This window comes from Arvicola amphibius, chromosome 3, assembly GCF_903992535.2.
Source record: "Arvicola amphibius chromosome 3, mArvAmp1.2, whole genome shotgun sequence".
NCBI lineage: Eukaryota > Metazoa > Chordata > Mammalia > Rodentia > Cricetidae > Arvicola > Arvicola amphibius.
Genome location: NC_052049.1, coordinates 109,998,249 through 110,026,092, shown reverse-complemented (window position 1 = coordinate 110,026,092; position 27,844 = coordinate 109,998,249). Strand labels below are relative to the sequence as shown.

The following is a 27,844-nucleotide window of genomic DNA, read 5'->3' as shown; positions in this document are numbered from 1 at the left end:
GCTATAGATAGAAATGTCTGTCCTGCCTGGTCCTGCAGCTGTTCAGTCCCAAAGAAGCACACACAGGCTTATATTAATTATAAACTGTTTGGCCTATTAGCTCAGGCATACTATTAACTAACTCTTCCAACTTAAATTAATCCATAATTCTTGTCTATGTTTAGCCACGTGGCTTGTTACCTTTTCTCAGTAAGGTATTTTTATCTTTCTCTGCCTTTCCTCTTCCCCGTCACCCCACCTATACTTCCTGCCCGGCTACTGGCCAATCAGCATTTTATTAAACTAATACGAGTGGCAAATCTTTGCAGTGTATAAGAGCATTATCCCACAGCAGGGCGCTGTGATGGACAGGACTGAATCATCTAGGAAAGACACCCATATCAACTCCGTTAGGCATGAATGAGGGTTCTGAGGAGCATGGGGAGCACTGAACAGAGGTGGAGGGAGGAAAGTGATGGACAAGGGAGCCACATGCTCCCCAGTCTCGTGGATGATAGGGGAGGTAGCATGCAGGACATAACTGTGATCAACAGTTTTCTGGGTGTTCTTGGAATGGCAAATGGGAGCCACCCATGTGACGTGATAAGAAGTTACCTTTTGGAAGGATACATAGTGGGTGGGATGAACTGGATGAGAGAGAAACTGTTATGAGACCCAGTCAGGTCTGTCTTTCAAATCCATTACCCCTGGCTACCCAGAGGCTCTCTCCCCATGAGAACTGTAAGAACAGGTTAATGGGGGAAGGCTGTAAGTCCTGGCCTTCTGTGGAGCACATGCGGGGGCCCCACGTGCCTTCACATAGACAGTAGGCATAGCAGAAGTAAAGAGATGCAGGCTAGTTGTCCACATGTGTGGGGCACGAGGCAGCAGGCCGTCCCTGTGCCCCAGGTTCAGAGTCTCCTAATAGCTCCCTACGTGGACAGGAGCCTCTGTGTTTGCACAGGGGACTGTGAGCCTCGGCACAGTCCTCCCACAGTCTTAGCCCCGTGACAGCTTTCTCCACAGTTTGAACCCATGAAGTGGGTGAAATATGGGAATGTCTGCCCTCCTCCTGATTTGGTGTGACTGTCAGCTGAGGTTGACAGTCACGCCCCCCCCCCCATCCTGTCCCTACACAAGCTTTCTGCTCTCCTCTCTCTCACATGTGTGAACCCACTTGGCTTAGGTCCCCACATGTCACATGTGATGGGATGAGGTGATAAGGAATGTAAAACCTCTCTCCTGGGAACCAGACAGAGGGGCTGGATCTGTCCCTCACAGCCTCTCCTTTGTGAGGAGTGACATGCCTCTCCAGACGGCGAGCCAAACCCTGTCCGCAGGCCAGGTTGCAGAACAAGGCAGGGTGCTGTGGCGTGGGGTGACTACAGAGACACCCTGTCAGCTGCCGGAGAAAAGACGAGGGGGGTTGCAGGCGACTTGGGAGGGATATTGTCAGTCATTTTCCTCCCCGTTACACAGACTCCTCCAGCTGGGTGGATGTCAGACACTCAGGTTTTGACGCGAATCCCCTACAGTCTTGTCATTTCCTATTCAGCCCCTGCCTCCTACCACGAGCTCAATTACAGGGAAGAAATGGAACCTCAAATAAGAGCTGCCGGGACGTCTAACAGCAATGCCGCCATTTGGAGTTTTTTACCGCGCACCTCCACCCTCTGCTGCAGGATTCTGTCCTGCTCTCTGTGGCAGCTCCTCAGCAGCTCTGCAGGAGAGCAGCAGTCCTTCCCTGCATGTCTCCCGAGGGCCTTCCCCTGGTCCTCGGGGTTTCAGATCAGCTAGGACATTTCTGTTTGGGAAAGGGAGTTAATCCCTTTCCCTACCAACTCCTATGGCAGGAGGCATGTTGGGGGAGAAAAGAGATGCCTATCAGGAGTCCATTGTCTCTAAAGTCTGCTTGATAGGGTGTGGTAGTATCTCCACAGTACTACCGCCAGGTAGCGGTGCTTGGTGCAGTTTACCTGACCTTCACTTTGCTACAGAAAAACATGGCAGCTGAGGGAGGTTAGAATTACTTGCCTGAGGAAGAGTTAGAGCTAGGATTCGAACCCCAGCCGTCACTAAGTGCAGACATACTTGTTTCTGCTGCAGGAGTCCAGCTATGCTCTCCTTCACCTGTATGATGTGCCAGCTGCTGGCACAGGGCTGAACTTCCCTTGTGGTAGTTCTGTAGACAACGTGGTTTATGATGCTCACTCGGGAAGAGTACTTCACAATCTGGGAGGATTTTTAGGGGCCACACCAGCCCCTCACTCCTCTCCCACCCAGCCAGCAGTGTCTACATTCCAGGCCCTGTGTCTGACTATGGCTGGCCCCGGAGACACGCGCATGCCTTTACCTAACTTGCTATGTGAATTTCAGGTGCCCTCCTTTTTGTTTCTGTCATGAGGCCTGGGTTTAGTTCTTGTTATTAACTAAAGCCTGCCTGCCTCCCTCTAGTTTTAGCTGCTATGCTGCTGGGAGGTTTGTAGGGGAATGGGATGCACTGACATAATGTGTCCCCTCTTTCGCCCTGTAGCAACCACCGTCTGTGATGCAGACACTCAGTTCCGGTGCCAGGAGTCGGGGACCTGTATTCCGCTCTCCTATAAGTGCGACCTTGAAGATGACTGTGGGGACAACAGTGATGAGAGCCACTGTGGTAAGGGCATGTTCTGGGGGAGGGGGACATGCTGCTCCCAGGGCTGTGTGAGTGGGCGGGGTGGGTTGGAGTAGAGCATTTCTAATGGATGACTGGGATTTAGCACCTTCCAGCTGCATGCCCACTCCTGCCCTCCTGGCAGGGGCCAGTCACCTTTCCTCTGCCCAGCTTTTGCTGTGCCCTTTCACTTTCTCCCCTGGGCATTCAGTTACTCTGGCAATGCTTATCTCTGGCTAGATAGGATGTTGGGTTCCTGGTGAGGAGATGGCATCTAGACTCACCCTCCATCACTTCTTGAATAGCCTTTGTTTTCCAATCTGAAAAATGGGTTCTGCTTTCTCTTTTGGGCAAAATATCGTGAGAGGTGAAAGCAAGGATGTATGTGTTCGGAGTGAATTCAGCGAGTTCTTTGTACTTTTCATTTTATTATTATTGTGTGTGTTTATGACATCTATGTGAGTGTGTGCGCCATGGTTTGTATGGGTGGGGAGGGGCCGTGTATGTGTGTATGTGGAGGGGGAACAGCTGCACAGAGTACAGTTGGGTCTCACCACCACCTCTATGTCAGATGTCGGTCATGGGGATTGAACTCAGCCTTGCATTGTAAGCACTTCCCCCCACTGAGTCGTCTTTCTGTCCCCTCCCCAGACTCATTGGGTCCTTAATATAAGCTATAAGAGACCACACACACACACACACACACACACACACACACACACACACACACACACACCTTAGATCAAGTGGAATAATGGCCCCAGGATCTTACCTTTGTGACTTTTAATTTCTTTTCTTTGAGACAAGGTCTCCCTATAGTCTAGAGTGGCTTAGAACTCCAGATCCTCCCGCACGGTCTCCTGAATGCTGGGCCTACAGATGCATGCCTCCGTGTCCAGCTACAGATGCATGCCTCCGTGTCCAGCTACAGATGCATGCCTCCGTGTCCAGCTACAGATGCATGCCTCCGTGTCCAGCTGCACAGATTCATTGTTGTTCTTCTTTTAAACCAATCTAATGTCATCGGCTCTGTTAGTTGTCTGGCAGCGTTGGTTTAGCATGGGCTTTCTAAATGGAGGTTTTTGTGTTTGGGAGAATGATGTTTTGCCATCACAGGGACTAGAAGGGCCTGGCATCCACTCTTTGACTGGGGTCCCTCTTAACGGTCTCCTCAGTGGATTATTCAAAATGGCAGGATCGTTTCACATCAGAATGGGGACCTGGGGCTCATGCCTCCCCTTTTGTAACGCCTTTTTGTTGCGTGGCACTGTCATGCCAATTCTGTGAACCCTGGTCCCGAGCTGTTACTGTAGGAGGAGATTTTATGCAGTGTGTGTGTGTGTGTGTGTGGAGTGTGCCAGCCTAGGAACCTCTCAGACTGAAAGGGAAGTGAGAACGGAGGCCAGATGCCAACCCAGACATGCTGATGAGTTGCTGAGGCCCTGCTGGCCCTCCCTTCTGTCCACAAGGTCAAGTCTAGCCAAGTTGTGTGTGTGACACGGACAAGGCCTGCTTTGTTTGCTGTGAGCAGGTGGTTTGACTCACAGGGACTAGATCTCGTGGAGCAGGGGCTGTTCACAAATCATGTCAGCACAAACAGATTAGTGGACACATTCAGGACCACTGTTGTGGGGAGTGTATCCTGGCATGCCTAGAGGAGGAATGAGGAATTTTGTTTTATTTTTTGTTCCATAATATTCTTTCAGCAAATGCCACTAAAAACGACCCTGAGATCTACAGTTTTTTTCTTCTTTCTTCCATTTCTGCCCCAGAACTCAGAAGGCTGAAGTGTACGGCTAGGGTAGAAATGTACCTTCCCTAGAAGACATGTAACCCCACTTGGTTCCAAGTCTCTGTTTTCTAGCTCCCTCTTCAGGCAAATCTCTGAACATTCAGTAGCTTTAGCATCCCTGTTCTCCATCATGAACCATAATCCTGCGCCATCGCGAGATTCTACTCTTTGTAGTTCTCTGTTGCTGGTTCACTTCATAAGTCTCAGACTCTCTTCACGAATGCCTCATTCACCACCTTTGATAATAACCTGCCTTTGAGGAAAGCAACTTGGACGGCTGCCCTGGGTACCATGCTTGGCTATTCTTGTTTGCTTTCATCTTTAAAATTAATTCTACTATTATTATAGTTGTTATAGTGTGTGTGTGTGTGTGTGTGTGTGTGTGTGTGTGTGTGTGTGTGTGTGTGTGTGTGTATGCAGGCACCATGGCACACACATGGAGGTCAGAGGACAATTTCATGGGGTTAATTCTCTTCTTCCATTTTTACATGGGTTCTGAGGCTGAACAATGGGGGTCAGGCTTGCATGGCAAGTATCTTCATCTGTTGTGCTAAGCTGGTAACCTGCTCCACCATTCCTGTTGTTTTGAGGCTTAAGACAATTCCTCTTGGAAGTTCTATGTCTTGGTCCTTTTGGGCTTCTGTAAAATAATAAAATAAGACCATATGACTTATCAACAATAGATTAATTTCTCCTTGTCATGGAGAATTGGTACCCAGGTCAAGGTACCAGCAGATTTGCTATCTTGTGAGGGCTCTGTCTATCATTTAGTGCTTTCTCTGTATCACTAGATTGCAGAAGTGGTGAAGGGCACCTTCTCCCTCAGTGAGGTCACGGATTCCACTCTTAATCACCTTCTAAAGGCCCATGTTCTACTGCATTGGTGACAGTTTCCATGTAGGGATTTGGGGCAGGGGCATGTTCAGGTCTCAGTGGAATTTCATGAGTCCCCCAGAGCCTGGGAAAAATAGTATAGGGACTCCACATCACTGGCCTCAGGAACCTTCCCTCCTAAAGGGCAAAGCATGAGCATCCCAGAGGAAAGAAAGTTCTGAGCTGTGTCTCCTCCTTCAGAGATCTCAGCTCTAAGCCCACTTTCCTTGAGGCTAGCATCTTCCAGTGATCAGCTCACATGGCCTCTTCCTCAGCAGTGTGTCTCTAGGATCTCCTGTCGTTCTGTCTACTCTCTGGCCTCCCTCATCACGGCATCCCGACTTCCTTTTCATTGCCATAGCGGGGGAGAAATCTTTGTGGAGTACACTAAGTGGATGCCATAATAAACTGATAAATGGGAGAGGTTAGTATTTTTTCCCTCCGGGTTCCAAAGTGTCGGTATCTCAGCACATCTAGAACCTGTTTCCAGCATGCATGGCAGGAATCACTCTGGGTGACCTTACATCATTGGTTTGAGGCCTTTCCGTCTGGTGTCTGGTAGATCCATGGTGGATGGATGGCTCCCGGAGAAGGTCTCTGTGTCCACGCTGTCGGAGGGATGGGTGGCATGTGTCCATTCCTGACTTTTTAGATGCTTAACCCCAAGGACCAAATTCTGAGCACGACTTCCCAACACCCTCCTGTGCTTCCTCCCCTGCAGAGATGCATCAGTGCCGCAGCGACGAGTTCAACTGCAGCTCTGGGATGTGCATCCGCTCCTCCTGGGTTTGTGATGGAGACAATGACTGCAGGGACTGGTCTGACGAAGCCAACTGTACCGGTCAGTACTGCCTAAACCTAGGAAACGGTGCTCATCTATTTATTGCTAGTGTGCACTGAGGCCTTAAGTGAGCATAGAAATTAGCCGCTGAGAATCAGCGTGAAAAGCATCTAGGTCAGCCCTCCTCAGAGCCCGTGTATGACGAGGGTATGAGCTATGAGCAGAATTTCACAGTGTCCTGAGGGGTTTACATTCTGGAGCCTTCCTCTTAGTTCTTCAGGACCAGTAAGGAGTAAACCATTCACACAGGCTGACTGGTCTAGGAACTGTGCATTTTTTTAAGTTTTATTTTTATTTTTATGTGTATTAGTATTTGCCTGCATGTGTGTTTTTGTGCCGTGTGCATGCAGTGCCCTCAGAGGAGGTCAGAGAAGGGCATCAGATCCCCTAGAAACAAAGTTACAGATGGATGTGAGCTGCCAAGTCCATGGTTTGAGTAACACTAACCTAGCTCATACTATTAAAATGGAGCATCCAGGGTTCACTAAAGCAGTTAAGATGCAAACCGGGCTTACATTTCTTTAAGAGTTCATTAGAATAAATCTGGAAACCTCCTGAGCGGGTCATGAATACTAGACAGTGTAAGGTAGGGACTTTGTTCTGATTCCTCTCGTGGTTTCACCATGTCTACATTATTTTTGTGAATGAATGCATGGTAGAAGTTTATAGTATAGTGTGTGCTATTGGGAAATTGGAGTGAACACTGGGTAGTTCTAAGAGTTGGGAAGGTTGTGAGAAATAAACACATCTTTTATAATACCCTTGCTTTGACTCTATGTTTTTATATGACTATAATTTTTTAAAAACTAAAATTAGAATAGAAAATTTCCTGAATTCATGGATTCCTCTAGTAGCTAGAATTCAATTTGGACCTATGCACTCCAGAACAGTAACCCTGTGTATCATTAGGATGCTCTGTAATGTCCCCCAGTCTCAGCCCTGGGAAGGCCATGGTCTCGATGTCTGCCTCTACCCTGAGAGGGGGCCAAGATAGTGCTCCTGTGCACCATGTGTGGCCTGTTGAAGAGGAAAAGCGGGCTGTCAAAGGAGCTGCTGTGAGCCCAGGAGCATGTGGATGCTGTCTGTAGGCTTGAGTTTGGGTAGCTAATTAATGTGTCAGAAGGGTGCGCCTGGGCATTCCGTATGTAAATTACAGCCTGATTGAACGTCTTGTTAGAGCTGCCATGTTAGACCAACCCAGCCTCCAGGAGCTTGTACCAGACTTCCAGAATGGATTAGCATTTCAGTACTATGGGTGGGCATGTCATAAACTCCAGGTTTTCTCTCTGGTTTCCTGTAGGAAGGTTTCACTGGTGGAATGCCAATTTTGCCATTTAACTGCAACCTTGTGCCAATTGTTCTCCAGTTCTTTTGATTCTCCTCCTTGCCATCTCCAAAATAGCTGGAGGGTGAATCTGAGCTCATTGTGCCATGGGCTTGGCACTTCATTTCCTGACCTATTGAATTAAGACAAGGAAGATGGGTCAGGGTCTGGTGGTCTCAGCTCACTGTGCCCTCTGTGTTGTGAGTTCTCCTTGTCCTCATTCCCTATGTAGCATCCCCTATGCTACCCAAGCTCTGATGGAGGAGAGTTATCTGTCTATGTTTCTTTCATTGGTTAATTAATAAAGAAAACTGCCTTGGCCCTTTAAGAACAGAAAATTAGGTGGAGTAGACAGAACAGAATTGTGGAAACAAGGAAGTAGAGTTAGGGAGAGACGCTTCAGGCAGTCGCGTGGTGAGCCTCCATGCTTCTCCTCTCCGAGATGGACACAGGTTAAGATCTCTCCTGGTAAGCCACACCTCGTGGTGCTACCCAGATTGCTAAATATGGGTTAAAAAAAGATGTGAAAATTAGCCAATAAGAGGCTAAAACTATGGGCCAGACAGTGTTTTAAAAAAATACAGTTTCCGTGTAATTATTTTGGGTAAAGCTAGCCGGCGGCGGGTGGTGGGACGCAGCCCCGCCGCTTCTCACTACAAAGCTCTGTCTGCCCTCTTCATTCCTTCTAACACACCCTAATTGTTTTGATGTTCACTTTAGAAGCATTTGTCTTGTACTCTTAATATCTTTCCTCTCTCCTCTCTCAGGTATATAAGCACTTTAAATCCAGGCCCACAATTCCAAATTTAAAATGCTTAGTAAAATCTTGAGTACTTAAAAACACTGAATATTTAATATTTCAATTTTATCTTTTAAAAATTTGAGCATTAGGGTTGAGAATGTAGATGAATGGTAGAGCATTTGCCCAGCATGCTTCAAATGCTGGGTTTGATTCCTATCACCTCTGAATAAATAAATAATAAATAAATAAATGTCTAAAACTTAGTCATTGTTATTAAGTTTCTATCTGTCATCTCTCCATCCATTATCTATGTGTCTGTCTATCTCATCACCTGTCTATCCATCATCTATCTATCTATCTATCTATCTATCTATCTATCTATCTATCTATCTATCTATCTTTCTATCTTGTTTCAGAGATAACCTGTAATTCTTTCTAGTTCTCTTTATACTTTTAAAATATCATCAATTATTCAAATTTAGTTATAGTAACATGGTCTTTTTAAATACCCTTCCTAGGAGTCCAGTGCTTTGTAAGAAATGAGACAGCGGTCCTCTCCCTTAGACTACAGTGTTCACCTGTGTAGGCCTATGTACGTGTGGGTGATGATTTTGGTCAGGTATTCTAACAGATGGTGATAGGGTGGGGAAAATCAAAGTCAGAGGGCAAGTGGTAGGATGCTTACCCCACTAACCCCACGGTCACAGTGACTCCCATCATGCAAAGAGCCCTTACGTCCCCCAAATCCTGCACCCCAAATCAGTCATCCTCTTTCATCTTTGTAACTGAAGTATTATTTTTGAGCACATGCCGTTTCTCAAACACTTAAAACCAGAGGACCAGTCAATTACTCAGAAGATTGTATTTTTTAATCCAGAAAAGGAAAACGTTATACATTCTAGGCATTCCTGGCCACTTGAGCAAAACTATGCAAACTGGTGAACCTTGCTGGGTTCAGCATCTGGCTAAAGTCCGGAGAGCTCAGACATGCATCTTGGGGTTGTCATTTGGCAACTACCCCCAGCACTTTGAAATTGTTTTCAATTAAAAACAAAGCATACAGGGTGGAAAACAAGTAGCTTCTCGTGGTAATAGCTCTAGAAGACTTTGTGCCAAGGAACCAGGCTGAAGCTTGTTACAGGTGGTCAGATTCTCGGCATCAAAAAACCCAAAAGAATCTAGGTAATGACTGTTAGTGCATAAAAACTCAGGTAACACGCATGATTCTTGGGTCCCTCTTTTTTTAGCACGAGTATATTTTTTAAGATGTTTAATGGATTCTAAATGCCTGAACTTGTAAACATCAAAAATTCCCCGTAGGCTTATGTATGTGCCTCTTCAGTCTTCAAAGAGATGAAAAGACAGATAATGGATCGTACTTGTTTTAAATGCTTTGAAGAACCAGGTTTGGGTAGTTCTTGCCACTACAAAAGAATAGCCTTCAATTCAGTAGAAATTCTGGAGGACACTATAAACCAATTTTCCCAACCCTTCAACAGCCAGCCATCAGTCATCTCAATTGAATAAAAATCTGTAGCTTCTTCTTAGAAGCCCGCTCTTATTTGTGGGAGGATGTCTATTCCCGCAGCTGGACCAACAAGAAGCCAGCCTAGGTTACAGTCGTTCCTTGTTCATGTTTTTGCTCTCTGCAATTTGACTTTGGATAGTGACCAACTGACATGCAAAAAGAGAAAATTCCAGAAATAAACAATGTTAAAATTGTAAATGAGTTTTATGCCATATAGTATGATTGCTCTATTTTATTATTAGCTGTTTATGGTTGTTATTTCTGTTATGTATCATAGTTATGTATATGTTAGAACATATCTATGCCGTGTTCTGTGGCATCTGAAATTCTAGACATCCATGCAGTGTCTCAGAGAGTGTCCCTTGTAAATCAGGAGAACTGATGATTTCTTTATGTCAGTTGTGAACCATACAAATTCTGGCTTGTCTTCAGTACTGAACAGAAAACAAAACCCAGTTTCCTCTTTCTTCATGAGAGGATGGAAAAGTCCATTACACTGTTGGCTTGGGTGGATGCAAGTATTGTTTACTTGAACTAATCTTTGAGGTTTAATAACTTGTGCACCAATGAGGCTGTTAGTTTCTCTAAGGCCTGGTGTTGTGCATGCCTTTACTCCTAGCCCTCAATTGCAAGGAGGCAGAGCCAAGTCGATCTCTGCAAGTTCAAAGCCAGCCTGGTCTGCATAATGAGTTCCAGGGCAGCCAGGGCTACGTAGAGAGACACTGACTTAAGCTGAAACATAATAAATGGGTAAACTAAAAACAAATAAAATACTGCATCTCTCTGTCTCATTGGCTTCTTTTAAGGTGTTTGTACTAGATGCTAAGTGAGGCAGATGTTGCTCTTGACTTTATAGATGATTTAGATCATTCCACGCTCCAGGCTTACTTTCTTTGAGATTCTGGATGAATTCATTGTGTTCTGTGGCTTCCACAAGTTTCCACATCAAAAACTGGGTAGCATTACTTAGAATTACGTGAAGTCCTGTCACTTCATAACTTAGATGAGCTCTCAAGAAGCCAGGACAATGAGATGAAATCGAGGCCTCTACACAGTTGCTGAGGGAGGCCTAGAACCTTCCTTCCAGAACACACAGCCCCTCTTCTCTCTGTAGATCTGTATCCCTGTATCTCTGGCATCTGTAGTAGGGGCCCTAAGTGAGAGTGTGAAGGGGCAGCACAGTCTGCTACTGTTACAGCAGTGTCTGTGTCCTAATCTCTCCAAGCCAGTCTCTCAGTTGTAAAGTTCGAGTCTTTTTTTTTTTTTTTTTTTTTTTTTTTTGGTTTTTCGAGACAGGGTTTCTCTGAAGCTTTTTTAGAGCCTGTCCTGGAACTAGCTCTTGTAGACCAGGCTGGCCTCGAACTCACAGAGATCCGCCTGCCTCTGCCTCCCGAGTGCTGGGATTAAAGGCGTGCGCCACCACCGCCCGGCTTAGTTCGAGTCTTTTTTGTGGGTGCTCAGGCCTATCCACTGACTTAGGTAACCCTGTGTAACCTGCAGGTGCCTGTTGAGACATTCTGGATGACTTCTTGGTGACCTTGACCCATGTGCAAAGGAGCCACTCTTATAGCAGTGACTGTAGCACTGCCTCCTCTTCTCTTTTCCCAATTGGTTGTGGTGGACACAATGCTGTGTACCCATGGCTGCTAGATATTGATGGAGGGAGATAGTGCTCCCTGCTAGTACTTGCCTCTCCACCAAGGCGGCGCTCAGCTGCTCCCAAAGTCCCCACCTTGATATCGAATGCAGGACTTTCTTCTGGTAGGTGACGGGGGAGGGGGCACAGAAGGAATGATTTGGTCCTCTTTTCTGTTGACAGCGATCTATCACACGTGTGAGGCCTCCAACTTCCAGTGCCACAATGGTCACTGCATCCCCCAGCGGTGGGCGTGTGATGGTGACGCAGATTGCCAGGATGGTTCTGATGAGGATCCCGTCAGCTGCGGTAAATGCAAATTCCCTGGTCCCCTGCCTGGCCCTTTGGGGGGGGGGGCTGTCATTCAGGGGAGGGTCAGCTGATGTGCCAGGCAGGTGAAACTGTTCTCCCATGTTAGCAGTTACACACACACACACACACACACACACACGCATGCACACACACCCTGCTACTACATTAATAAAGCAACATACACAGTGCTTTTCTACTTGACTGTTATCATTTCTTTTGCTGACATTTTGAATTTTCATAGGAGGGCAGTTATTGTGGACAGATGTCATTATATAAGTTCTACATAATCTTTAGCTTTCCAAAGCTTAAATTAGCAATTTCCATCTACCTGCATTTCTTGTGGTGAGCATTTTTCTGTGAGATGCATATTTATTTTATATTATGATCATTTGATTTATCTAGCTGATCTTTGCTGAGCATTTGAGAGCTCTCCATTCTTATTGTTAAGCCAACACAACCCTCCATGTCCTTCGAAGGCTTGTTCTGCCATTGAACTATTTCCTGGGACATCTTGCACAGTGTGAACTGATGGTGGCAGAAGCTCCCATGCTGTCCCATGGTTCCCTTCGCTGCTAGGTTATCCTAAGTGCTCTCTGCCCATCCTGTACCGCGTATTCCCTGTCGTCTCCCTTGATATTAGACTTCATCATCCTAGCTGGTTTTGGACTTTATCAAAAATTATTTTACTTAGCAGCATTCACATTTTCCCAAATCCTGAGACCCACAGACGTTTTCTCTGTCTGAACGATGCTTTTTGCCTGATTTTCTAGGAATGGTGACTTTTTTTTACCAGATTGCAACTCGTTTCCTTGCCTTGGAGCTAGTCTTTGTAGAGCGGACTGCAAGGCCCTGGGCTCTCGAATTCTCTGCTCACCCTGCTAGATCTGCCTTCACTTCTAACAGCGCTCCACTGCTCAGGGGGGAGAGACTTGGGGTGAACTGTGTGGTTTAAGCATTAGGATATCTTAGTTCTGGTTTCATTTCCACTTGAAATAGCTGCAAAACCCCAGGCTCTCAACAGCTCTAAGCAAACATACTCCAAAAAGACTTTGCCTTAGGATTCCTGAAGAATAAGAATTAAGATACTAAGTGTTTTGTAGAGCATTAAAAAGCCAGGATTTAATAACTAGGATTTTGTGTCCTTTTTCCCCCTAGTCACTGAAACTTTTTTCTCTTTCTTATAAAACTATAATGAATTTTCACTAGTACAGTCAGGGAGCTGGAGGTAGAAAAAGCATAAATGGGTCTATAGTAAACATTGCCCTCCTGTCTACCTTGTCTCTGTAGGAAACCATAATCTAATGGTTTTACATTTTGGTTAATATTTTTAAATGTCTGCGAATTGTTCTGTGCGTATATAGCTATGTGCTGTCTAAGATGGTCCAGTCAGTGATGGGCTGTCTTTACAATGATCCCATAAGATCACATGGGAGTTGTAGGGAGATGCAATGTTCCGTCAGGTAATGACCCCTTCTAGAGCCTTCCTCACATCGTGCTGGGATGTGTCACTTGTGTGTTTGTGGTGGCACTGTGTAAATGAGCCTGTAGTGTTGCCAGCCATATACACACGCGGCACACACAAGTTACTTTTATATGCGATACTCGGATAGTGATAACAAGCATGCGTGCTGCTGTTTGTGTTTACTGTATGATCTTCATCCTTTTTACCATTGTTATAGACCCCTTCTCCTCATAGGAAGGTCAGCAGTAGGGCCTGGCACCTCACCTTGTAACAGTGTCACCCCGCACTCCTGCTTACATCACAAGGGCAGGTGAAATGAATGACCTGCACCATGCCATGCAGGTCTGTCTCACTGCGGTCTCAGGATGTCCACACTGCAGCAGAGCTGACTGCGGACACACTTGGCAGCACCTTGCGCCTTCCCCCCCCCCCCCCCGTCATGTGTAGTATGAATACAAATCCGAAGGCACCACGTGTTAGGCCTCTCATATACACACAATATGCCACAAGTGTTATTTTGTACCTTGTTTTTTTTTTCTTTAAGTTATAGATTCTGGATGAAATTTTTCATAGTAGTCTACTATGGCCATCTTCTCCTCTTCTGTTCAGCCATTTATTGATCAGTCCCTACATGCAGATGGCTTGTCCCTTGGTACAAAGTGTTGCAATGTCACATTTGGGCTTATGCTAAGTTCATAATTATGTTCATATATTGTTTTTGAATTGTGTAAATAGAACACAATTTGGAATTGCAGGGTCAAAAACATATGTCGGTTTGTAGCTTTGCTAACCATTAGCAAACTACCCTCGAGGTGGTGTGGGGTCTGTACCCTGCCAAAAACTGTGGGTGCCAGCCTAGTTTTCTCTGTCATTATTCTGTGACTGACTTCTATTTCAGAGAAAAAGTGCAATGGATTCCACTGCCCAAACGGCACTTGCATCCCATCCAGCAAGCATTGTGACGGCCTGCGGGACTGCCCGGATGGCTCCGACGAGCAGCACTGTGGTGAGCCCACTCCCTGCCCTAGTGGACTCCAATCTGTTCATTTCTGCATTACCTGGTCCCAGAGTGCTGGACCTACAGGATGAGTTAGGCAAGGCACAGGGAGAGGGATGTGTTAAGGTAGGCAGAGTGATGGGGGGCCTCGGGCCATACTTGGGTAAACGTTGCCATTTGGCTGCCCTGGGTATGATCAGCTGCCCGATTGTTTTCACCTGGGCTCTTCCCTCATTGCGTGACTGGCTTTATTAATGTTTACTACTGAATATCACTTGAGGAGTGTTTTAGGCCAGATGACCCTTTTTTATCCTGTTTTCAATTCTCAAAAGATTTCCTACGGTACACATCTGTGGAGAATGCTGGAAATAGCTGGGACTTTCAAAAACCACAGTGCCTGGGGGTGACCCCAGACAGTCTGAGTTAGTCTAGAGTGTGGCCTCGGTGTTGGGATATCTTCCTCTTTTACGGTGTTCCATGCTATTCTAGTGTGCAGGCCAGGTCGAGAGCAGGTTAGTGCAGGTGCTGCGATCTGGCCTCTAGGGTAGGTAGACCTCTAGGTAGGGTCCAGCCCGTCGCTCAAAAGCAAATGCGTAGCCAGCTCTTCTGAATGAAGTCGCATCAAACACACTGGGTATCACCTGTTTATTTGTTGCATGTGGCTGTTCTCATGCTATCATGGGGAAACTGAGTAGGCAAAAGAAGCTATGTTTTAGGCTTCTGTGAAACAAAGCCTAATGCCATGGGCTTCTCATGGAACAGCATCTTAGGCTAGACATGTTTGTGCACAGACACACACATTTGGGGAGAGGGCATATTTTCTTAATATTTATTTATTTTTATTATGTATACAATATCCTGTCTGCCTGTATGCCTGCAGGCCAGAAGAGGGCACCAGACCCCATTACAGATGGCTGTGAGCCACCATGTGGTTGCTGGGAATTGAACTCAGGACCTTTGGAAGAGCAGGCAATGCTCTTAACCGCTGAGCCATCTCTCCAGCCCAAGAGGGCATATTATACGGAATTCATTCATAAGATTGTGAAGGCTATCAAAGGCCGTTGTTACTCAAGTCCAGGTTCCATCTTGCTATGCACTCACATGGTCTCTTCATGCATTTCTGATGTCTGTTCTTAGAGGGACACCTATCCTATTGTGGCTTCTTTGGCTTCTTTAATCCTAGTGACCTTTTAAACCTGAGTGGTTTTTCTAAAGGGTCTGTCTCCAGATAGAGTTAATTACATTGGTCTTAGCTCTTCAACAGAGCTACTGAAGGCAGGGGTTCAATTGAGCCTGTAACACTGGTTTCTTGTAGATAATAATTGGTGACCTCTGTATCAGAGAGTCCGTGTCAGATTAATCATGGTGAAGGTTTGGACTTCGTGCTAGGCAGCTCTAGGTGGTAGTGTGGGCTTCTCCCTCATTAGCCATGCGCCCTTGGTGGGGAGAGAACTTGATGCCGTGATCCTTATTTCCTTGTTTCTTATGCAGAGACAATAAAATGCCTAGTAATGTTGCCTCGGGGGGTTAATGGTACACTCTATGGCAATGCTTTAGCTTGGAGCCTTGCATAAGCAGGTACCCCGTCCACAGTGGCTCTCACATCCCTGCAGATGGTGGGTCAGTCCATATGCATTTGGTTAGGACTGTCGAGCACCCCTGCCGTCCTCAGGCACTCATGGCTCTTCCTCTCCACGCCCTTTCAGAGCCCTTCTGCACACGCTTCATGGACTTTGTGTGCAAGAACCGCCAGCAGTGTCTCTTCCACTCCATGGTGTGTGACGGGATCGTCCAGTGTCACGATGGCTCCGACGAGGACGCCGCTTTCGCTGGGTGCTGTGAGTGGATGGGTGGGGAGGTCGGCCGCTCCGTGGGACCCCGAAGACTCGCGTGTCCCAGCCTGCTCTTTATTGTTGTTCCTTTTCTCACATGTGCACTGATGTTTTATATCTCTCCGAACACAAGTGCGGTGCAGCTGGTGAGTGACCAGGACCTTGGCTCTAGGGTCATCTTGTGGAAGAGACTGGCCCGCCATCCGTGTTGAGGAGCTAATCTCTGTAGCACAGCTTTGCTCTAGTGGTCTTCCTGGCACAAATCCCCCATATTGTATACTGTATTTTACATCTCCTGCTGCAAAATACCCCTGGCCATTACTTTGGCGTCACCATGACCGAACAGCTGGCAGAAACAGCTGTAAAGAGGAAGATTGCTTGGGCTCGTGGTTTCATAGGGTTTGGTCCATAGGATTTGGTCCATGGCTGTTTGGCTTCCCGTACTTGCACAGAGTATGACGGTGGTGGCAGTGCGCTGGGAGAGAGCATTTCATCTCATGACACACAGTGAGCAGGGTGCAAAGGGTGCTGGGGACCCAGTACAACCTCCAAAGGCCCAGCCCCACTGCCCTACTGTCCCAAGTTAAATCCCACATCCGGGGTGCCATAGCTTCCCAAAGTAGTGGCAGTAGGTAGAGACCAAGTGTTCAAACCAAAGCCGGCTGGGGATATTTCAGGTTCAAAGTACAGCACTAGGTCTGTGCACGCCCTGAACTGTCATAGCAGAAGGCTGCAGACTGACTGGGTGGCTCAACCACCAGAAGCTCTGTTGTTCACTCTTGAGGTGTTGATAGCACTGTCTCCAGCCTCCCTCACCCCCGTAGACGCTGTCTTTACCAGTGTCTTAAGCGATCCTTTCTTCTCTAAGTATCTGTCTAAGCTTCCACTTTTGCTGTGTTTTATTATTTACAGGAATAAGGTCCCACTGTGTTGCCTGGGTTGGCACTGAATCCCTGGGTTTAAGTGACAGTCTTTCCCTAGCCTGCCGAAGGGTAGGGACTTTTCTTTCTAAGCACACTAGTCATACTGGATTCAGGCACACCATGATGGCCGTGTTTTAATTTACATTCCCTCACTGAAAGCATTATCTCCAAAGCAGGCACAGTATTGGACCCTGCTTGTGGAATGGCTTAGTTAACAGTGTGCTCTGCTGAGACTGAGTCCGGCCTTGCTCTCTCGAGGACCCCGTAGCTCCACAGTCTCTCAGCAGAGGACCTTTGCTTCCAAGCGGCCCGGCTGCTCAGAACTCTCTAGCACAGAAGTGACCTGGACTTGACAGATGTTTGTCACCTTCTAGCTCAAGACCCTGAGTTCCACAAGGAGTGTGACGAGTTCGGCTTCCAGTGTCAGAACGGGGTGTGCATCAGCCTGATTTGGAAGTGTGATGGGATGGATGATTGTGGCGATTACTCGGACGAAGCCAACTGCGGTAAGAAAGCCAGGAGACCCGCCTGCCTCGGCCGGCCTTCCCGTTACAGGGAGACTGTAGGGCGGGGATGCTCACAGACATCTCGCCTGGAGCCTTGTCTTCCTCCTCTTCAGCAGCACAAGCTGCCAGTCCTCATCCCCATAGGGGATGGATGAAAAAGGGACTACATCCCAGAGATGCTGGGGGATGTTTAGCCTACTTCTCCCTTCCCCCATTGGGAGGGCCACATAACACATAAGGAGTGTAGTGGGTAAGCAATCACGGTGTCTTAGTTACTTCTTCTGTGGCAGCATACACAACAGAAGCGCCTTCAGGAAGGAAAGTCTGTTTTGTTACATAGTGTAAGGGCATCTGTGTAGGCCACCTCAACAAGGGAACCATGACAGCAGCAACCTGAGACGGCCGGTCACGCCGTGGGCCCACTCAGGAAGCTGAGAGAAATGAATGCTGACACTCAGTTCCCTTTCTCCTTCTCCTCCCGTCCATGGCTGCAGCCCCTGGGTTGTGCTACCCCGACTCAGGGTGGGTCCTTCCTGCTCTATTTAATATTTTTAAAAGCATCCTAATAGGCACAACCAGAGGTATGCTTCCATGATGACCCTAAGTCCCCCTGTATGTTCCTAATGAAGAGTAACCATCGTGATGGTAAATGCTGGGGCGTGGACCTCCCTGTGAAAGTTCCAGACCACACATCATCACCCTTGGGCTGTCATCACACTGAAGTTGTGTCTTTGGTAAAGTGTCATGATTAAAACTCAGAGTGACTATTCTCAGGGTTCCAGGTCAGAAAACTAGGAGTTGGGAGCTAAGAAGATGGGAGCTGCTGAGTTTGCAGATGTTACTTGTCCCTGCTTGGATCCAGGAGAATGCCTTATCTTCTCAGGGAGAGGAGTGTGGATGTCCCTGGACTTGGCCCTTGGGGAGATACATGGAGGGGATGAACTGCATTCACCTTGGGGGGAGATACACAGGGGGGAAGCACTGGTTCACACTGGGGAGGTACAGTTCACACTGTGGGCAGGGGAGATACAGGGAGGGGAAAGCGCTGCATTCACACCGGGGAGATACAGTTCACACTGGTGCAGGGGAGATACACGGAGGGGAAGAGCTGCGTTCACACTAGGCAGCTACACAGAGGGGAAGTGCTGCCTGCGTTCACTCTGGTGCAGGGGAAATTACTGATAGTGTGTGTATGTTCTCTGCAGAAAACCCCACGGAAGCCCCAAACTGCTCCCGCTACTTTCAGTTTCGCTGTGAGAATGGCCACTGCATCCCCAACAGGTGGAAATGTGACAGAGAGAATGACTGCGGGGACTGGTCTGATGAGAAGGATTGCGGAGGTGAGAGCCCAGGGAACCAGGTCAGCTCTGCTGGTCTGCAGACTCGCCGTCTCTAGAGAGCCTGGCTCCGTCTGTACTGTTTTGGCTTTTTTGTGAGGGAGGAACCATGCAGAGTTTTTCTGGTCATCATCTCCTTCATTCAGTCTCAGTTTTGTATGTTGCTTATAGAGGCCAGAGGTCAACCTCTGGTTTCACTTTCAGGTGCTTTCCACCTTGGTTGAGACTGTCTCTTACTGGAGGGCCTGGGGCTCACCAGTTAAGCTGGCTGGCTGGCCCAGGGACTCTCGAGACTCCCGTTTTCTCCCAGCACTGCCATGAATTTCCACTGTATGACCGATCTGTGTGATGGGTTTCCACTGTCTCCAAGGTTACCCATTCCTGACTCTGAAGGGCTTAGTGCCTTGCTTCTCAGTTTAGTCTACCCCCCCCCCCCCACACACACACCTTGTTCTATGGGACATCTTTAGAATGTCAGAGGGTGCCCATACCATGAGTACTTTAGTAAGTTCCCAGGTCCCAGGTATGTTTTGATATGTAAGGGTCCTGGCGTGGGACATAGGCCTTCTGCCTTCTCACCTTGGGTCATGGTGATGTTTCAGCTACAGCCATGCTAGGCTTCAGTGAGAATTCTCCAGCCACCTTGTGTCTCCCTGGTCCACCTACTTCCATCCGCAGTCAGGAGCCCTTTTGAGGGCAAACTCGTGTGACAATGACTCTGCTACAAGTGTATTAACTCTTCCTAAGTGGGCGGGGGGGAGACTGCCACTTCTTCGAAAACCCCTTCTAAATGATAATTAAGCAGGCTGATGATCAGGGCTGTGTCTGCCACCGGTCTCCTTTGGCTGCTGCAACAGGGACATCAGCATCGGTTTGGGACACGTTTTTTATCTGAGACCAAGCTGCTACTCACATTTGGGATCTCCTCGTTTGCTCTTCTGCAGAGTCTCATGTTCTCCCCTCCCCCACCGCTGGACCCTCCACATGTCTGCCCAATTACTTCCGCTGCAGCAGCGGAGCCTGTGTGATGGACACCTGGGTGTGTGACGGCTACCGGGACTGTGCCGATGGCTCAGACGAGGAAGGCTGCCCCTCTCTAGGTGAGTCCTGGCCAGGGTTTGCTCAGTGGCATTCGGGGGGGGGGCACTGGACCCCGAGATCATCCTAGCTTTTAAACTGCCCTGCGTGGTTCCTGCGAGAAGAGTCCAGCCACACTGTCTTCTACCCCTGTCTCCCTCTCAGTGAGGAACTACAGCTGGGATAGTAAGGAGGTTTGTGTGTGTGTGTACCAACTCAGGAGAGAGGACCCAGTTTTTCTGCTTGCCAAACTGCCTGGCCGTCCCTCTAAAAGAAGGGCGACCACTGCCATCTAGTGGCTGAACACAGAAAAAGCTGAAGGTCTTGCAACCACTGTGATGCTGGAGGCCAGGGTCCACCTTCAGACTTCTGTCCTACAGGCAGAACAGGGTTGAGGTAGAGTCGCCTTCCCTGAGTGAGAGGCAGTTCCAGCTTGCTTTTAAGAGGAGCGCTGACCTTGTTTGTCATGCTTCGTACAGCCCATTTCAGAGCCCACTCTTAGGTCTGCAGTGAGATCATCTTCCTATGTGTGGATCCCACTGCTTTCCTATTTAAAAGTCACCAGTGGCTTCTTGCCTGGAAAATCAGAGCAGTCTTTAGGGCTTAGTGGTGAAGGGGTCTGTGATTATTAAATAAATATCCTAACAATTGGGGCCCTCACTTTAACTGGTGGGTTGCTTATTCATTTTTTTTAAAAAAAATTTTGGTTCTTAAAAGTCATTAGTGTATATTCATTATATAAAATAGTAGATTTTATTTATGACATTTTTATTCATTTATAACATGTGTTTTGCTAACAGTCATCCACATTTCCCTCCAACTTGTCACCTTTCCCCTCCCCGTAGTCTTATAGAAGATCAATTATATTTTTTATATCCCCTACATGTACATCTGTGTGTGTGTGTGTGTGTGTGTGTATGTTTGTATGCTCATGCATGTTCACATGTGAGGGTGTGGAGGTCAGAGGTCAACCACAGCATTGGTCCTTGCCTTCAACTTTGTTCCAGGGTCCTTTGCTATGTGTTGCTGCATGTGCCAGTCTAGCTGGCCCCCAAACTTCTGGAAGTTCCCCCATCTTCACCTTATCCTAGGAACACTGGGGTTACAAGTCCTCAAGCCTGTGAGACAAACACTTTACCCACTGAGCTGTCTTCCCAGCCCAGGAGACCAATTCTTAACACTCCATCCTTCCCCTTCCTTTTTCCTTTCCCCCTCTTTCTCCTTTTCTTCCCTTACTCGCCTGATCCCTTTCCTCTTCTCCATCCCCGTTCCCTTCCTGTTGCCTTTTCCCTCCTTCCTCTGTTTTTCCCCTTTTCCTCTTTGTCTATTCCCTCTCCCTTCCCCCTGCTTCTGTCCCTCTCAGTTAATTTTGGAGAGCAGTTCTCAGGATATCCCAGGCTAGCCCCAGAGCTGTTGGAGCTCGCCCTGCAGGGGCTTTGTTGCCTGGATCAGACATGGTTAAGTGAGAGCAGCAGAAGCATCTCTCAGCATGCTTGCTTCCTGCTGGGCTACTGTGGTTTTCACCAGTTGCCCCTGATGCTCCTGCACAGTTGTCTTTGTGAAGCTCTCCACAATTAGCTGTCCCAGCTTCTCTCCTTTCTCTTCTTTGCATATAGTCTAGGAAGTTCCTGGAAGGAAATCTGTAGGAAATGTGTCTGGGGACTGACTTGTTTGAAACGGTTCATGTTCTGTCTTCAGGTCTGATTGACATCTGTGCTGAATTTAGAGCACTAGCTTGTCGATCATTTTTCTTTAGGATTGGAAGGTCTTTGCTCTTGTCCTTTGAGTAGCTCTTAGGAAAGCCGTGGCCAGCTTGAGCTCCTAGGCTGTGTGTGGTCACAGTTTATTTTAAATTTTCTGCAAGCTTATCAGATCTTGTCCTTGGCTCCCATGGGAATTCATGTGTTATAGTTTGAGGGAATTGTCTCGAAACGTTTGGTTAATGGTGCCCACCCTCCATCTTCTTGTGATCTTGTTGTCTGTCATATCTATTGACCGGATCCTCCTCATGCTCTTTATGTTTGCTTCACACAGAACCTTGCTATGTAGCCCTGTAATTAGCTATGTAGACCAGACTGGCCTTACACTTGTGGTAATCCTCCTGCCTCTGCCTCCTGAGTAGCTGGGATTTCAGACATGAGTCATGACATCTGGCCCCCTTATTCTTGCTTTTTTAAAAAAATCCCTTTTAGATTTAAAGAATTGCCATTTTCTTCTCATTTTCTGGGATATTCGCTTTGCTTTGCCAACTCTTCCTTCAAGTTTCTTCATTTCTGTTCTATTGGCTTTAATTATTTTTCTTTTTTATTGTTTTATCTTTCAGTACTATGCTGCTCACATATATTCCCTGTGAGCATACTTGGGACATTTGGCTTTGAAATTTGCTTCTTTGTGTATGTTTGGTGATAGGGTGTGTATGCCCAGGATGTGTGTGTGTATAAGCGTGTGCCTGTGGGCGTATGCCACAGCAGGACATTGGCATTAGGTATCTTTCTCTGTTACTTTTCATCTTAGTGTTTTCAAACAGTCCCTCACTGAGTCTGTGTGGTTTTGTTACAAGGGGGCTGGGTGTTTGAACTCAAGTCCTCACGTTTGCAGAGCAATGGCTCTTAGCTACTAAGCCGTCTCCCCAGCTTCCTGATATTTGCTTCTTACAAAGTCTCTTTTTCCTCCAAGCAACCTTTCTTGAAAATGTGTGTGTGTGTGTGTGTGTGTGTGTGTGTGCTCAACCATACACCTGTGCATGTTATATTTTATTTTGTTTTTGTTTTGAGGCTAAAGGTTTTTCTTAGATAATTCTTTATTGGTACTTAGGTTCCATGATGGGAACAAAATTGCTGCTGAGTGATTCTGAGTACACGGGTGGGCGTGCCAGCTTAATGCTTTGTTTTGCTAGGAAACCCCAGGCCTTGGTAATTTCATTGTTTATCTCTGAAGCTGGTCAGTGTCCTTAGAGGTAATTCTAGGCCCTCTACCTAAACTACCAGGGTCTCATGTCAGGAAGTTACCTGACTTCTCATGGGCTGATTGTAAGTTTAGTACCTCTGTTATCGTTAGCATCTTCTTGCTCAGTTAGGATGCTTCAATAGCCGCTTTCTTTTGATTCTTTGCAAATCGCAATCAGCCAGGTATCTGCCCCTGCTTTTAAACAGGGCAGTTGTCTCCGGGGCTGGGCCAGAAGGGAATAGTAGTAATGAGGCTGCTTCTGGAACTTCTTCTAGCCCTATTGCCCAACCCTTCCCCAGTCTTCTCTCTCAAGTGAGAGAGATGATTTCTGAGCCTTTGGGGATCCTGCGATACTGAGCTGGCTGGCTCCAAGCTTTCTCTTCCAATAGCTTAGGGAAGGATGCAGCCTCCTCTGACTCCCCTAGTCACTTTCCTTGTTGATCTGCTTTCCTTTCTTCTTATCCCCACCCATGTCTTTACAGAGAGTCTCTCAAGTGAGTTTGTGGTGGGGCCCCGAGAGGAACAACATAAGACATGATGTCCTACCTGCCTTCTGTGTCCAGCTGGCAGGTGCCTGGACCTCCTCCCCATCCCCGTGCCCCCACCTGCCCTACAGTTCCTGCAGGCCTGCGCTCCCCTAGCTCATTTAATAGCTGAATGGTTGCTCTTCCTGACAAGGTCTCTCCATACCGAAAAGTAACATAAAAAATCTGCTTTTCTAGCAAACACAACTGCTGCCTCCACTCCAACCCAGCGTGGACGGTGTGACCGGTTTGAGTTCGAGTGTCACCAACCAAAGAAATGTATCCCCAACTGGAAGCGCTGTGACGGCCACCAGGATTGCCAGGATGGCCAGGATGAAGCCAACTGCCGTGAGTATCCTCTCAAGGTCACTTTGCAGAGCTCTGAGTCCCATTCTCTGCTTCCATCTTTGGGCAGCTGGCTCCTCTGTGTCTCTGTGTAGTCGTGTTTACAGTATTCTCCGAGGACACGGGAGAGTGGACAAGCATCGTGGTCTGTGATAGCGATGCTGGGTTTGATAAACCAGCTAAAAGTTAAATACTAGGAGCATCCCCAGTGGAAGGATTTCTGAATGGAAGGAAAATCTATGAAATAAGTGTTTTTGCTAAACATGTTTAATTCCTAAAAGCACCCGTTGGTGAAGACATGGTCTTGTGGAGGTGTCCAGCAAGCATCACTGAGGCATTTAGAATATGCTATTGGGCAGATCATCTGCAGCACTGTGTTAAGAACCAGGGACTTTGCTCCTGGAGCAATTAATTATACTTAGTGAGAAACAATAAGCCACACAGGAAACCTGAGTGTCATAGGAGGTGACACCTGCATGACGGCTATGTTGCCCCACTGTCTGCTCCCCTGATGTGCCCAGGGGAGCCCCTGGGAGTAGGTGATGGATGGACACACTGGCTGTCCTGCTGATGCTCAGGGGCCAAGAGATAAGGCAGGCAGCCTGGATGGGAGAAGACAGTGATGCTAAGGTCCCCTGTCTAATCCTCGGCACCCAGTCAGCACCTTTAGTTGCTGTCCATACACGGAAACTACCTTTGACTAAGAGGGGGAGGGCTAGAACGATGCCACGCTACATGCCATCAACACGCCTCTCTGAAGGGGGAGCGCTGCTCCTGCCCAAGGACTTGTCTTATGGGATCCCCTCCACTGGCCACCCACTTGCTGCAGACATTGATGAACTGCCCTGTCACATGTATAGTATCAGGAAGGACATTGTTTCATTAGGTCTCATTTTGCACAGTGAGCATACAGCAGAGTATTGGAATCTCTTCCACGTCTCCAGCAAGCCTTTAGCTCAAAAAACTAGCAGGAACCTCCACTCCTCCTCATCCGTTCTATTCTGCATGTTCTCTCTCTTTCTTTCTCTCTTTAAGATTCTTACGAAAGGGAATACTGAGCCCCAAAGGGAACCCTACCAAATGTTGCCCTTTCCTGAGAAACTGGGTCAAAGGCACTGTCTATTATCAGCTAATCCCTCTAATTCAACCCTTATGAAGTGGATGTAACCTAGAAGGATCAAGTTGCTTCTACTTTTTATTTGCATTTGAAATGTCCTCAGCACCTTGGACAAAAACATGAAGGCATGCATGTCACCCCTGCAGGTGACACGAAGCCAACAAACAAACCAAGTTTCTGATGACATCATCAAGACTTGAGAAGTTAGCACTGGATTTGGTGCACTTAGAAACGAGCTTGCCGTGCAGGCATGATGCCCCAAGTTCAATCCCCAGAGCCCACAGAGGAATGAAAGGTGAAGGAACCTCTGCTCCTACCCCTGGCTGTGGGGAGCCAGAGACAGGAGGATTGCTGGGGCTCATTGACCATCCCGCTTAGCCCAGCTTGTGATCTCTAGGCCTGTAAAAGTCCCTATCTCAAAGGAGGTAGATGTCATTCATGAGGATGATATTTAAGTTTGTCCTCTGACCTTTGTACTAACACCCATCCATGTGCACACTTGTGCATCTACACACACGTTAAAAGGAAGGCAAATTAACATTTTATGGTGAGTTTTAATATGTCATTCACTATTCACAAGCCCTACACTTATGTTCCTTCGGTCTCCAAATCTCCTTGTAATTTTGGTATTGTCTTCATTTTAGTAAGAGGAAGATTAATCTTCAAGGAGGACACCCTGACCCCTTACTCCCTCTACCCCCAGTTAGTAGCAGTGGTACACTTTATTCAGATAGAAAGCTGTGGCCTTGCTGAGATGCCACATTGAATGTTTTTGTCAGAGAAGACTACACCAAGCCCAGCCCAGAGAAATTAAATACAGGTTAGTGTAAAAGCCTACACTTGTGCAGAAAGAATGAAGGAGGTTGTCCCCAGGGTATTCTGTTAGCAGGACAGGTTTACCTCACACTCACCGAAACCACAGTGGGAACATCTTAGCCAAGCACAAGCTACCACATCGGGTGAATGTTAAAAATAATTAGCGGGAAAGAAAAGAAACAGAGCCTCCCACCTGGGTGATTGATGGAACTCGCTAATTGGTACCCCTTAAATCACTGTTTTCAACCCATTTCAAATCTAGCTCATCCATGGGGTGTTGCTTAGTTAAAGGTCTTAAAATCAAGATGTGCTATTACCCATCATTCCCTTTGATCCTTTATTGTGATCGCCTTATCAGACAGAAAATGTGTTTCCAGCACCCCACGTTCTGTGCTCAGTGCCCCTCAGTCACATGTTTGTTAATCAGTTTAAATATTAACGACAGTCTTACTTACCAGTATTAAGACCTATGTTTTCTTGTTCCCAAAGCATTAAGATGTGTTTTACAAAGCGGCCTCAGATCCCCAGTTGCCCTCCTCGTTGCTTCTATTGTTGCTTTGAGTTATTGCCAAGTGGGAGATTTCTGTGGTGGGAATCTTGTGCATTTCAAGACAATCCCCTTCAGAACAGCTTGACACCTTCCTGTGTTAAGTGGTGTCACCTGCCCTGCTATTCAGCACCCCCCCCACACACACACATACTTAACACTTGGAATGTCCCATCCTGTCTTCTACACTCCACAGAGTGATGTACATGTTTGAGTTCCTCTTGATGGAGGATGCCCTGTGCAGGCAAATCCTTTGCAGTCATGTTGCATGTCTCTGTCATAGAGAGCGGAGCCTGTATCATGGGATGCTCAGTGCATGGATGCATGGGGTCTGTCTTTGGCCTGTGTGACAATGGCAACAATGGTATTCAAACCTCTTTTTAATACACTTTCATATGCCACATAGTCCCTGCTCTTCCGCTCCCCAAGACACATCAATTTCTGCTCAGAATATAATAGCTATCCATATTATCATGCTCCTCCTGAAGAAGGGGGATTCTAGTTATAAAAATCTGCATGAGGGTTACAGGAGAGATGGCCTCATAAGTAGAACACTTACCATGCAAGTGTGAGGACCAGAATTTGGATCCCCTGCATCCACATAAAAGCTGGGCAAGCATGGAAACCTCATCTGTATTTAAGTATTTGGAAGGTAGAGACAGGCGTCTGGAAGCAAGCTGGTTAGCTAGACTGACCTGATCAATGAACCCTGGATTCAACTGAGAGATCCTTCCTTAATAAATAAAATGAAGGATGATCAAAGAAGACATCTAAGGCCAACCTAGGGCCTCCGCACACATGCACACACACAGGCACAAACACATACAAACATGCATAACACAGTACACACATACATACAAAATTTCTTCGTAAATGGTTTTAGCCATTCCCTTTCCCTTGTGTGCCCATGGATTCTGTATTATGAAATGAATGCAACCTAGAAGGATCAAGTTGCTTCTACTTTTTATTTGCATTTAACCATGAAGGCATGCATGTCATCCCTGCAGGTGACATGAAGCCAACAAACAAACCAAGTTTTTGATGACATCATCAAGACTCAATAAGTTAGCACTGGATTTGGTGCACTTAGAAACGAGCTTGCCGTGCAGGCATGATGTCCCAAGTTCAATCCCCAGAGCCCACAGAGGAATTAATTTAACTAGCCATGGGCTGGAAGTATTCAAAACTGCATTTGAACTCAACATGTAGAGACTTCTCACTTTTATTATTTCCTAAACAAAACAGTGTTACATGCACTTACTTAGAGATTATGCCCTGTTGGGGAATATAAGTCATCTAGAAATAATTGCAGAGGTGCAATGTTTATTTATCTTCACTATTTTATATCACTGTATTGTGTGAGAGAACTTGGTATTCACAGGGAAACTGGAACCTGGCTCAGAGATACAGGAACTAGCCTCTCCCTTTTCTCTATAGCTCATTTTTTTTCCCTAACAAATCTGCTCCTCTATCCTAGACACCTTTGCAAAGAGGCCTCAGATCTCCCCCCATGAAAAGCCAGTGCTTGAACACAGTTGTTGCAACAACTCCTCAACCCCTCCTGCTACTTCCTTCTTTACTGGCCAATCCTGTATGCTTTCCCATCTTGAAACATCTCCTGGGATTCTTTACACCTTCCTTTGAGCACCTTGACTGCTCCTGAGAACACCACCCATTTTCCTTCTGGATCTCAACACTTTGTTGTTAGTCCAAGTGATGCTCTCTGTGGAAGACA

The 27,844-nt window shown here is 47.0% G+C and overlaps 1 protein-coding gene across 1 annotated transcript in view; it reads left to right on the top strand.

Moving 5' to 3' along the window:
• Sorl1 (sortilin related receptor 1) overlaps positions 1-27,844 on the top strand; it is a 156,165-nt gene that overhangs the window by 101,826 nt on the left and 26,495 nt on the right. Inside the window, exons 24-32 of the mRNA XM_038321642.1 lie at positions 2,513-2,635; positions 6,019-6,138; positions 11,552-11,677; positions 14,041-14,148; positions 15,846-15,977; positions 17,269-17,400; positions 18,606-18,740; positions 19,682-19,837; positions 23,483-23,632. Of these exons, the coding sequence (XP_038177570.1) occupies positions 2,513-2,635; positions 6,019-6,138; positions 11,552-11,677; positions 14,041-14,148; positions 15,846-15,977; positions 17,269-17,400; positions 18,606-18,740; positions 19,682-19,837; positions 23,483-23,632 (1,182 nt within the window). The remainder of the gene's footprint in view (positions 1-2,512; positions 2,636-6,018; positions 6,139-11,551; positions 11,678-14,040; positions 14,149-15,845; positions 15,978-17,268; positions 17,401-18,605; positions 18,741-19,681; positions 19,838-23,482; positions 23,633-27,844) is intronic.